The sequence below is a fragment of the Lissotriton helveticus genome, chromosome 7 (genome assembly GCF_964261635.1).
Source record: "Lissotriton helveticus chromosome 7, aLisHel1.1, whole genome shotgun sequence".
In the NCBI taxonomy this organism is placed as follows: Eukaryota; Metazoa; Chordata; class Amphibia; order Caudata; family Salamandridae; genus Lissotriton; species Lissotriton helveticus.
The window spans coordinates 207,723,956-207,736,386 of record NC_136068.1 but is presented as its reverse complement, the minus strand read 5'-3'; the positions used below and the strand labels follow the sequence as shown (position 1 = coordinate 207,736,386).

Genomic DNA, 12,431 nt, shown 5'->3' with positions numbered 1-12,431 from the left:
TACTCCACGTTTTGTGAACTTGGAATTTTGATAGTAGACAGAGCAAGTGAACAAAAAGGGGGATTTCCTACTAATGTTGCAATAGGGCATTTAAAGGACAGAGGTACTGAACAACGCGATGCAGGCATATACCATTAAAAAGTGATGAAGAACTGAAATCAACGGTGTACTCTCTTAGATCCACATTAATGCATGCCGCAAACCAAGCAGCACTTTGATTTGCTCGCACGTGCAACAAAATCTTTTTCATTGGACCATGCAAAATAACCACAACAGAAAAAGTTAACATTTATCTTTTTTTTTAAACCATCACATACATATTGAGAGTAAATTAATATAAACCCCATCACAGTCAATGTTAGTGCTGCTGTGTTAACTACCTGGCGTTGTAAGATTCTCTTGCAGTGATATAGGTTTTAGACATTGTGAAAAAAAACATTTTTTGTTTGCAAAGTTCCAGAGCATATTCACATATGTACATTTGTTTTACTGTTAAAAACAATAACAATTCAAAAAACGAGAAAACCATAAAAAAATAAAAATGGAGTATAAGTGCATCCAGGAGAAGTGAGCTTACTAACCTTATAGCTAATAAGCCACTTCGGGTCTATAATAAACTGCTTTATAGCGGTCATCCACAGGTTTTAAAAAAATATTTATCAACATAAATTACTGTAAGTCAACCAGATTTTTACTGATCTTATTTTTTCCTTTTTAAGTATATACAGTACTAGATCTTTGTGATAAGAATGGTTGCTACACTTTGAAACGGGAGGAATTGCTCAGAAAGTTTGGGAACCATAGACTTTTGAAATGTTCGTTTTCCGGGCTTTAAATACTTTTGAAATTTGTCTGGATTTGACACATTTTGCCTTTTTCTTCAGTGGCGTTATGCATATGGCACAATTTGCCTCCTAGTGAAATACTCACAGCTCTTACTATATACTCTTAATTCATCTGATCATAAGTTGCCTTATTCAACAACTATATTGTGGTGTACCTCTCTCCATGTATTATACACACACAAGCATCTCTTCCAAAGAGAAGAATGAAAGAGGCTTAGAAATTCATGGGCAGACTACCATATGTGGACTTCTGAATCAACCAATTCTACCCGCAAAACATTAGCCTAAACTCTGCTACAGCTGCTGCTCTTTCCTTTTATTCATTTAGAGGTCCGTGGCATGAAAAAAGACCAATTGCTGCAACAAGAATAGTAATGATTGAACGGGTGATCTATTATTGCTGAAATAATATAAAACTGAACTTGTACAAAGGGAAGACACAGCAAATTAAAAGTAGGACTTGGGATGTACACTACCAGTTGTGAGATTATGACACTCAAGTGGCATTGTGGTGGGAAACGAAAAAAGCTTAACTTCTCATGAGGAATAATTTGTATGGTAAAAGTGCAAGGATTTGGGGTGAGGATGAGGGGGGATGAGGTGTTCATAGCTCAGTGTCATGCTCATTCCTTTAGAATAAATATACGAGGAATGCAGTAAAGTGCATTTTACAGTGTGGCGGGACCTATAGGCGTGTGTGGTGGCTGGATCTTAAATTAAAAGAAAACCTTTCGATCTACCAAACCACTGCGGTCATACGTCTTACACCTGAACATGTGCTTCCCTACTGCTCTACTTGAAACACATTGAGGATTTCTTAAACCCTCTTCCTATCAACGAGATAAATTCAACGGTGAAAACCTTGCCAGAGACATGTAAACTTTACATAGTGGGAGAAGCAGATAGGGCAGTTGTCTCAGTTTTGTCATGTCATCAACAGGTACTGTACATTTTAGAGGAACTTACAATAGTTGCAGTTGGAGTGGCAGTCTGCTGATAAAATAGTGACAGAAAGCCGAAGTAGAAATATGTTGGTAAGTGGTTAATGGCTGAAGTCCACCAAGTCCGCCAATTAAATCACCTAATCATGCTCAGAAAGGTTAGAGTACAACAAGGTCCATAGTAAGTAGGAAATAGTTCTGCTTAGAAGAGGAACAAGTTATTCAGACAAGAGAGGGAGTGTGACTGGACACATGTACCAGCAGAAGCCTAGACCCGCCCCACCCCCAGCTTAAAAACAAACATGAGCAATTCAGAACACAGACTCCCATCGCTTTCAACTGCCACATCACCCATAACTAACCCCTTTGTACAGTTTATTTTCTAACAAACTGATTTAAAAAAGCCATATTATAAAATTATCAAATGCGTATGATGTAATTTTCACTAAGGAGGTCCCCCTCTGACCCGATATATAAATGATTCTTCAGATCCAGCTTGAAAGTATGGTATTATAGAAATGGAGTATACAGTCTGCAGCAGTTAAGTTCACAGTCCATGGAATATGTTAGCTGATGGAGGGCCGGCGCGTAGAAAGTTTATGATAGGTCCATTTGGTTTTCATGGGAGGAAGTTAGTGTCTGTATTGTTTTGTTTTGGTTCTGCGGTTGCAAAAAAACGAACATCTTGGTCTCTGTCTGACTGCAGGGTTAAAACAGCCCCTTCCACCGCTTCCAGATGAGGATTGCCAACGCTTGTGAAGTAAGCTGAAGAAAAACAAATATATGACATTACTGTTGCAATTCCTGTTATATATAAATACACACACATTTTTATGACATCTGCATTTATCAGTAATTATGGTAATTGGTATATTCCCAGTTACCCCCCACCTTTGTATCATAGTTCCCTGCCCCATGGAATTTCTAAAATCCAAGGGAGTACAGGTTAGAATGTTGATGTGGGGGCTTTCTGAGAAACTTGAGATAGTTTAGTCTGGTTTTTTGGGAATACCTGTTAATAATAATAATAAATACTTCTTACCTACACCGTTTCTTGGATCTTATTTGGTTTCACACCTCATCAATTACCGTTCCAGTGAAATCTATTTTTGCCATCACAGACAGAATTGAATTTCTCATCGCCCCATCTCTAATCTACTCTGTGCTTGAAGTTACTACGTGGTTCAAAATACACAGGTTGTTATCCAACTGCTAACACTTTGTTCACTCAAATAGCTTCAAAAGATTCTGCAAGCTGCCCAATTTATGAAACTACACAGCAGACATCAGAAAGAGACTCCAAATTTCCGAGACCATTCACCATTGTTTCATTAAATTGTCCTGTTCACATAAATCTATCATTCAGAATAGCGTTCAAAAGGCAGGCTCCCAGAGACACACACAACATAAAATCAGCACATATGTAGACAGTAGATCAGTTGTGTCTGTTGTACAATGATATACACAAATACATAAAAACCTAACTCGAACAATTAGTGTTGAACTTGCAGTCTGGCGGAGGAGGAGGAAGTAAGGAAAACACATTTACCTTTTTCTAACAGGCTACGCTTCAAAGCTTTTGCTAACAGTACTCTGACATTGGGCACGGGATCCGACGTAAGACTTAGAAGACTTGGCAGCAAGTGCATTACAAACTGTTCTGCAGGAATACATTCTTCTTCCACCACAGCCTGCAAAAAGAAAATATATAAATATATATACAGACAGGAAATATATACTGCAAACCGTCTTTTCGACAGTCCTAAACAATATGCATCTACATGCTTTTATTCATAATGCAGATTTTCATAAAGTTCAGTGATGGCAACATGTACAGAAGAAGTAGATTTCAAATGGGCCTTCTCTTTGATAGCTTGTTGGTCCAGCGTTCTGGAGGGCTTGGAGAGTTAAAATGAAGTGTTAGTGTGGACACCCAGTAAGAAATCGCCCAACTACACTTACTACAGCAATTTACAAGCTGTTTTCCACAAAGGTCTTATCTCAAAAGTACTAGTGAGACAATCTGCAAACAGGATAAACCTAGAATGGAACCAATGGCATGTTTGGAGAACTGACAGTAGGTGACAATAACAATACAGAATTACCAAAGGACACATGCAACAAGGAGTAAAGAGCATGGAAATGAATCACCCAATCCATAGCAATTAAGTGAAAAGGCTTGGGTGCTTTAAGGAGTGGATTTAGGATTTACACATGTAGTAAGTTCTCCACAGCCATCTATAACCAATCTGTGCTCGTATTGACACTGTAGCGGTACAAAAGGGGGTGGTGATGGACGGAGCATCTGAACCAATCAAACACTCACACCCAGTCAACAGATCTGGGTTTAATCCATCACCGTTCTTTAGCCCACTCTGCCACCCCAGTTCAGACATGGCCATATGCAACTGGCCCACTCTGCCAACTGGGGTGGCAGAGTGGGCTAAAGAACGGTGACGGATTAAACCCAGATCTGTTGACTGGGTGCGAGTGTTTGATTGGTTCAGATGCTCCGTCCATCACCACCCCCTTTTGTACCGCTTTGTTCGCCATAAGTTGGCAGGGTATGCTCAGACGTGAGTCCCTTGCTCACTTTACCACTGAATTCAAGCAAGTCTGGATGAAAATGGCTGAAATGCCAGAAACCGGTCCTAGGAAGCTTGTTTCCGGTCCAGGGAAGGCTTGGCAGTTCGGGTTGGACTGTTCCCATGAGGCACAGGGTCAGACTGATTTGCATATGGCCATGTCTGAACTGGGGTGGCAGAGTGGGCTAAAGAACGGTGATGGATTAAACCCAGATCTGTTGACTGGGTGTGAGTGTTTGACTGGTTCAGATGCTCCGTCCATCACCACCCCCTTTTGTACCGTATTGACACTGTAGGCACTTCAACCAGTTGAGTACATGGAGTCTGTAGCTACCTGTCCTCCGCAAGCACCTGAGCCCAAAACAGGCACGCTGCCATTACCTCCACCTTGCCAAGACAGCACAACCATATACCAGGAAATTCTCAAAACCGAGGTGCAGATTTTTATCAAAAAGTCCACTAATTCATTGACTTCAAGTGGTGTTCTTTACAAGCTTTGCAAGAGTCAAAACACAATGGGAGTTCGCAGAGCTCTAAAAAAGGATAGGGGAAATAGGAGAGACAACATGATGGCAACCATGCATCTGTGACTTACTGTTTCCAGATGAGGGGGAAAATAATGAGCAAAAAATAAACGGATAGAGTAAAAGGTAAGACTTTAGTTCACATGGAAGATAGACACGAGCAACTGTTGAAAGAAAGTGGATTGATCATGGACAAGTGAAGGATAATACGATAATAATTGTGACATGTAACCCCAATGGATTTAGGTACCAAAGTGAAAGAGCAACAGTGGCTCACACTGTCAGAGGGTAGGCACGAGAGACCTTTAATTTTGAACAAAACCCAGGTTGCACACAGAACATACTATGCGCAGTTAATTCATGGTGTATTCTTCAAGGGGGGTTAGAGGCGATACTCGCCTGGAAAAATGTGCCATTTAGAGCACACCAAACATGCACAAGCCCACTGGAGTGCTAAATTAGGATTACTGTGTGGAGCAGGGGCAGATATTGACAATTTAAAGTGTGTTTGCCCACCAACTATTCAGGACGTTCTTGCAAGAGCTGGAAGGCTGGTAGAGGCGCTCATGGGTTAACTGGTGGAGGGGGGTGGTGATATGTGGGAGTGAGGCTTGAATGCATTATGAAGCGAAAAGGGGGACAGATCGTGCAGATCAGAAAGATGTGGGACTCATCGAGTAGAAATGACATGCAGAGGCACTAAGATTTGCCTTATCCAGATCGCACAAGTGATCAGAGCCCTTAAAACTGGGAAGGCAATGGGGCCCAATGGATTGCCCATTGAGCTCTACAAACTGCGTCCAGACAACCTGGCCCCACACCTGAAGGCCATGTTCGAGGACAGTAGGAGGGCTGGGGAACTGACACCCGGCCAGAGGTTGGCGTCCATAGTGGTCATCCCTAAGGAAGGTAAGCCACAAGACAGGTGTGCTTTTATAGACCCATCTCCTTAATTAATGCCGAACCAAAAATACTCGCTAAACTCCTAGCCACCCGGCTAACACAAGTGATTAGTTCTCTGGTACACCCAGACCAATCTGGCTTCATGCCCCACCGTAATACTACTCTGAACTTACGACGAGTCCACGGAGCGATGGGGCGGGCCGAAACGATTCAAGAAAATGCGGTAATCCTGTCTTTAGATGCCTCCATGGCATTCGATACTCTCGAATGGCCCTACCTATTTGCAGTACTTCTCAAGTTGGGATTTGGCCCGCAATTTATATCTTGGGTTCGGCTCCTCTACTCTGCACCCCTCGCACAGGTGGTGGTTAACAATAAACGATCCAAGCCCTTTGTGCTTGGTTGGGGCAACAGACTTTTCGCCCGGTCTTTGGAGACCCTTGCGTCCTGGATCCGGGGCGACCTGGCCATACGTGGTATGTGGTGGTCGGCAGAGTGGGAGGACTGTATCTCACTCTACGCAGACAACATCCTCTTATATTTGACCCCCCCTGCAAAGTCCCTCAGATGTGTCTTAGACATCTTCACATCCTTCGGTAGATTCTCGGGCTACTTCATCAACTGGAATAAATCGCTCCTGTACACCTTCTCTGGTGTGAATCCGTCTCTCCCCAGGGGGTGTTCGATACAGGTGGTATCAGACGAATTCCGATATTTGGGGATCTTGGTCACCGCAGACCACGGGCTCCGCTATGAGAGAAACCGGATCCCGCCCCTGCAGCGCCTGAGACGTGACGTTGCACACTGGAAGGCGCTCCCTCTTTCGCTGCTTGGCTGAGCCGCGCTTTTTAAGATGAGGTCCCTGCCCTGCTTCCTCAATGCCTTGCAAAACTATCCTGTCCCAGTTCCAGCGCAATACTTTAAACAGATCGAAGGCTTACAGCGGCAACTGCTGTGGGACGGAAGACCGAGATTAGCACTTCCCAAACTAACCCTCAACTGGTACGACGGCGGCATCAGTCTACCGGACATAAAGAAATACTATTGGACGGCCCACCTCGAAGACATCAACCAGGGTATGTACCGGACTCCGGGTGACCCAGGCTATGCCATGAATAGATGGCTGCTGCCGGGTGGGACGTTTAATAGAGCCCTCTATGCCAATCCCTGGGCCTACCTCCCATTCAGTCCAAGTGTGGCACGCAGTCAACAAGAGCTTAGGTTGTGATCGTAGACTTACCCTTACAACACCCCTGTGGGACTCGGAGCTACTTGGCAGTCTACATGGCTCCAAGGGATTTGATAACTGGGACCTCATAGGTATTTCCCGGGTGGGCGACCTCTGGGTTAAAGGTAAAATGCTCAGTTTTAGCCGGTTGCAACAGCAATAAGAGTTAAAAGATTCTGAGTTTTTTTGTTAATTACAAATCCGTCACGCCTAACCACCGACATTAATGGGGACTCCCCCCTCCCAGACTCCTCCCCCCTAGAGGATAGATTATTGGTTGGACTGCTCCCACAGAGGGCAATCTCACGAACATACAGAAAACTTGTAAACAACATGTCGGATCCCCTGGTCAAGCTGCGGGTGTCATGGGAGGCAGAAGGTCTCCTGCTGGACGGCGAGGAGTGGAGGGGGGCGATGGCCTCCCCCAGGGAGGTGCCGATCTCGGCACATCTCCGTTTGGTACAATTAAAGATTCTTCACAAGATCTACATCACTGGCCTACAGATGGTCCGCATGGGGCGGGCAAAAACTCAAGCTGCAGACGGGGGTGTGGACAGGTAGCCACTTTTATGCACATTCTTTGGGAGTGTGAGAAAATTCAAAGGCATTGGAGGGGGGATACATGTGATCATGAGTGAGGTTCTGCACAAATCTGTCCGCCCTGAGGCCAAACAATGTCTCCTTAATGTGTGGGAACCCACTGATTTGGGAGGGGCGGAGAAGTTGTAGGTCACATTGGGTGCTGCGGTTGCCAAAAGACACATCACTCAACTATGGGGAGGACTGGCACCCCCTACTGCCTATGAGAAAACGGTCTATGTTGCAAGAGGGTGCCCCCAAAAATGGTCCCGAGTTTGGGCTAAGTGGAACTCTTATAGAGGAGATACTGTTACGCACCAACTGCCCCCATCGACAATAAAACCCTGTCTCCCTAAGTATTCGATCCATCATAGACACGGTTTACTGTATTTGCTCTATGTCCCATGTGAAACATTGTACTCAATGTCCCATGTCCCATGTGAAACATTGTACTCAATCATGCCATATCTCAATGACTTGTGATTTTCCAACTGTTTGTTCGTTTATTATATTCAGTAAAAAGATAATAAAAAAAAAAAGATTTGCCTTATCCAAAATGCAATGACAGGCAGTACACTTTACCAGGGCGCAAGCCCTGTCCAGGACAAACCACATCATTACATCGTTTCCAATGAAGAACACATAATGGAGATCGAGTTCATTGAAAGAGGTATTTCTGACAAACACCCACTGGTCATGAACATGGATGGGGCGAGAGGAAGAAGAATTGGAATTTGGACACGGAATGCATTAAATTCAAGGAATCCAGAGATGGTGAAGCATTTGCATCTGGGAGAATACTTGACAAAAGAGTGACTCCTTAGGGGGGGGGCTATGCACCACGGATTTCCTTAGACAAACAAGAATGAAATGATAGGGCGTGGGGGGCGTCAGACAGAGCATGTACTACTGTCTCGGGTAAAGGGCTACGTGGAAGATGTTAAGAAAAGGATACTTCGGATGATGGAATGGATGAAGGAAGAATATTACAAGCAAAAAACAGTAGCAACATGGGCCAAACATTGGGGGACACAATATTGCCTGGATGGCATGGGGAACAAGGCATGTAAGGTCACTCTGTGGTGAGCAGAAGAGATGAACTGACGTGCTGGGTAGCGGTTATTAAGAATGCTCAAGGACAGACATTTTGGAGAGTAAATCTATAGTCAATACTTTCACGGAATATTATAGCAGGCTTTGTAGCTTGTGGTACTGGAAACAATGAATATTAATGTTCAAGTTAATACAGTATTTTAAGGTGCATTGTTTATTCACTGGAGTTCGAGAAAAGATAGTGGTAAGAGATTATGCTTGAAGTCAGAGTGCACACATCGAATGCAACGAGATCTGACACCAGGTCGCAGTGGGTTTCTGTCACAGTCCTTTAAGAGGCTTTTCTGGAAACACCTCGGACCTAAGCAAAAAAGTAAAACTCCTGGCTGATTTGCGAAAAAAGAAAAACTGAATGGGCATCATGTCATTCTCTCCTAATACAGACACAAAAATGCCAGATGAGGTTCGTAGGTAAAAAAAACAGCTGATGATAAGTCACTCGGTTCAACCCTGATCAACTGGATGTATGCTAGTCTACTTGTAAATGCAATTGCATTTATATAGTGCTACCACCCCCAACGAGACGTCAAATCACGTTTTTGGTGAGTAGCACACTATGCCTGAACCCAAAAAGGATTATTGGTGAATTACTATACGGCGATATGAAATTAATTTGAGTGGTGGACATGTGAGTTTGTATTTGGATTGAAAAAATATAGAAGAGGGAAAGGTTTGCATTGATATAGAGCTTGCTTTCCCCAATGAGGTGACAAAGCCCTTTTCGGCAGGTAGCACGCTACTTTGGAACACAAACAGGATTAGTGGGGACTTAGAATAGGGAAATATGAAATTAATTTGGGAGGTGGAAATGTTAATTGGATTTTGAAGTTTCAATAACTACCTCAGCTAGCTGTAAAACATCAAAGGCTTCTTATTGATACCTGTGTCAGATGCTGAGAAAGGGTTTGTTCAGAAGAGAGGGGCTTCAATTCACGGCTTCTGAAGAGCATGAATTTTGACCTTGAATTTCTATAGAGACTCAGTGGAAGGGATGAGCATCAATGACCAGTTATCTGCAAGGTTTACACTGGGGGAGGGGGGGGGGGTACAAACAAGTGGTGCCTACTCTCTCCTATCCACTACCTGGAAACACACACAATATGACTGTTCAGCAAGTCCACATTAAAGGCAATATAGTTTTAGGCAAATCTCTGGAACAACACTATTGTGCTGCATTAGGTCACACCCAGAGAGGGAGGGTATTCCATTGAGTGTAGGAATGGAATACCAAGACTTCCTATATGAAGAAATCATACTCCAGAATGCTGCAGACCCACAGTGCAACAAATTGTTTCAAGCACTGTGACTGAAGGCTGGAGGAAGACAAACCTGCGGTGTGGGGAGATCAAGGACGTGGACCATTAGGGCACAAGTCAGACCTACTTAGTGATGCCACAGAACAAGCAACATGCTAATGGGGAAACATACAAAAAAAGTAAAGAGGCATGATAAAACGTTTTCTGGCTGAACATGAAACCCTGACTCGCGCCAAAACCTATTTGAAGGGCCCACGGATAACGACTGCTGCGCTATTGTGAGAAACATTATCTCTGCTGTATGTCGGATATGTGTTTTTTGGAAATCTTAATAAAAACATTGTATTCAAAATGACATTTGGCAAGGTCCTTGAAATCTGATTTAGGGCACCACTGTAAGGGGAAGAGAGCATGATGGTAAATAGTCTTAGAAAAACAAACAACATACTGGGAATTAAAAATATGATATAATAGAAATCGGATATAGTCCACATCGGTTGCTCTGGTCTTTTAAAAAAGGAGCATGCATTTAAATACTGACCTGACAAATGAAGGCAAAAGCTTGTCTTCCAACCCACTTAGAGCAGTGTCGAAATCTCACAATAAGTTCGTTGATGAAATTAATCCCAAGTTCATTTTCATTGTTTGCATAGAATTTCTGAAGTATTTCTACAACCTGCGAGAATGGTAATAACATGCATGTAAAGTGAAGTCATTTTCCAATTTAAAAAAAAAACAACAACAAAACACGCATTTTGAGCACATATTGACAATAAGCACAACCACAAGTTAAGGCTCAGCATCAACTACCACCTCTACTGAAGAAAGTCCTAAATCAAATATTTAATTTGGATGTTTTTCCCCCCCTGGGCAGGTACCAAAGGAATTCACAGCCAGCTCCATACATCCCCTTTGGGCAAGGTGCTCCAGGAAGGCAGGATGGATACAAGCGACCAAATACTCTAGATATCGGCAAAAAAGCTGTCACCCGCATTTCCTCAGACACCGGTATTGTTACCACTCCTTTTGACACATCACAGCAGGTGTGCAAATAATTTTAAGGGAGGTTGAGTATTTCAGGCTGCAGCCGTAACCGCAAGCTGCTACCGGCATAAGCTACTGAAAAATCTCACTAGCCATTTCAGACTGACGATTAATAGGGTAAAACACACAAGATGATGGACGGAATTTGCACATTGGCAAAACATTCACCCCCAGTCACAGATCTGGGTTTAATCCATCGTTATTTTTCTCAATGCGCCACCCCAGTTCAGACTTGGCCATATGCAGATCAGTCTTGACCCAGTGCCTCATGGAACCAGTCCAGCCCGAACTGCCAAGCCATGTCTTCCCTGGACCGAAATCAAGCATCCTAGGACCAGTTTCTGGCTATCAGCCGTCATCAGCCAGGATAGCTTGACTCCAGTGGCGTAGTAAGCACGGGACCCACGTCTGGGCATACCCTTCCCACATAGTGTAAACAGCAAAACACACCAGATGATGGACGGAATGTTGCACATTGGCAAAGCATTCACCCCAGTCACAGATCTGTGTTTAATCCATCGTTATTTTGCTCACCACACCACCCCAGTTCAGACATGGCCATATGCAAATCAGACTTGACCCTGTGCCTCATGGGAACAGTCCAGACCAAACTGCCAAGTCATGTCTTCCCTGGACCGGAAGGATAAGTTACTTACCTGTAATCCTAGTTCTCTTCCAGGGGTATCCTCATCAAAGTCATAAGAACTGAATATTCCCACCCATGTGCGGGACCCCGGAAACAATATAAAAATATATATGTAAAAAACACATATCTCGCTCCAAATATATGTAAATACATATATAATTTTTCTCACACCAATGCAGCTTTAAAACCAAGGTTAGACAATGTAAACACTTGTATATGTACAGCAATTAGAAAGGAAATAAAAACACATTAGGTCAAATAGTCCTTGAACTTTGTGTTTTAATGAGTAAAAGCACTCATAAATCTTGAAAATTGCCCATAAAAGACTGTCAGCCATAGGCTGCATTGAAAAGTGAATAACACAGAAACAAAGCATTTTCAGTTAAAAACTGGCACCGTGCCTTTAAGGCAGCCATGACCCCAGGCTTCCCATCATGCCTCAGGGGTGACAGTTAGGTCAGTTGTTCTTTGCTTAACCCTGAAGTCAGGGCTAAACCACAAGTCAGAGACGTACATCTCTCAATTAGTTGGGGAGGCGGGTGGGTGTGCTTATGACTTTGATGAGGATACCCCTGGAAGAGAACTAGGATTACAGGTAAGTAACTTATCCTTCTCTTCCAGGGGATCCTCATCAATAGTCATAAGCACTGAATAGAATAGCAAGCCCATCAACCACCTGCAGGTAAATGAGAAGTACATGACCCAACTTAAAAAGACCAATCATAACAGCCCAACTTAGCTGTTAAACAGATTCTGCAAGGAGGCCT

The 12,431-nt window shown here is 43.4% G+C and overlaps 1 protein-coding gene across 2 annotated transcripts in view; it reads right to left on the bottom strand.

The window, feature by feature from the left end:
- Positions 1 to 282: 282 nt before the first annotated feature.
- LOC144768360 (serine/threonine-protein phosphatase 4 regulatory subunit 1-like) overlaps positions 283 to 12,431 on the bottom strand; it is a 393,513-nt gene continuing 381,364 nt past the window's right edge. For both annotated transcript variants that reach the window (XM_078651958.1, XM_078651957.1), the window contains 3 exons: positions 10,516 to 10,650; positions 3,336 to 3,477; positions 283 to 2,551 (listed from right to left, as the gene is read on the bottom strand). In XM_078651958.1, coding sequence (XP_078508084.1) covers positions 2,406 to 2,551; positions 3,336 to 3,477; positions 10,516 to 10,650 — 423 coding nt within the window. In that variant the 3' untranslated portion in view covers positions 283 to 2,405. The remainder of the gene's footprint in view (positions 2,552 to 3,335; positions 3,478 to 10,515; positions 10,651 to 12,431) is intronic.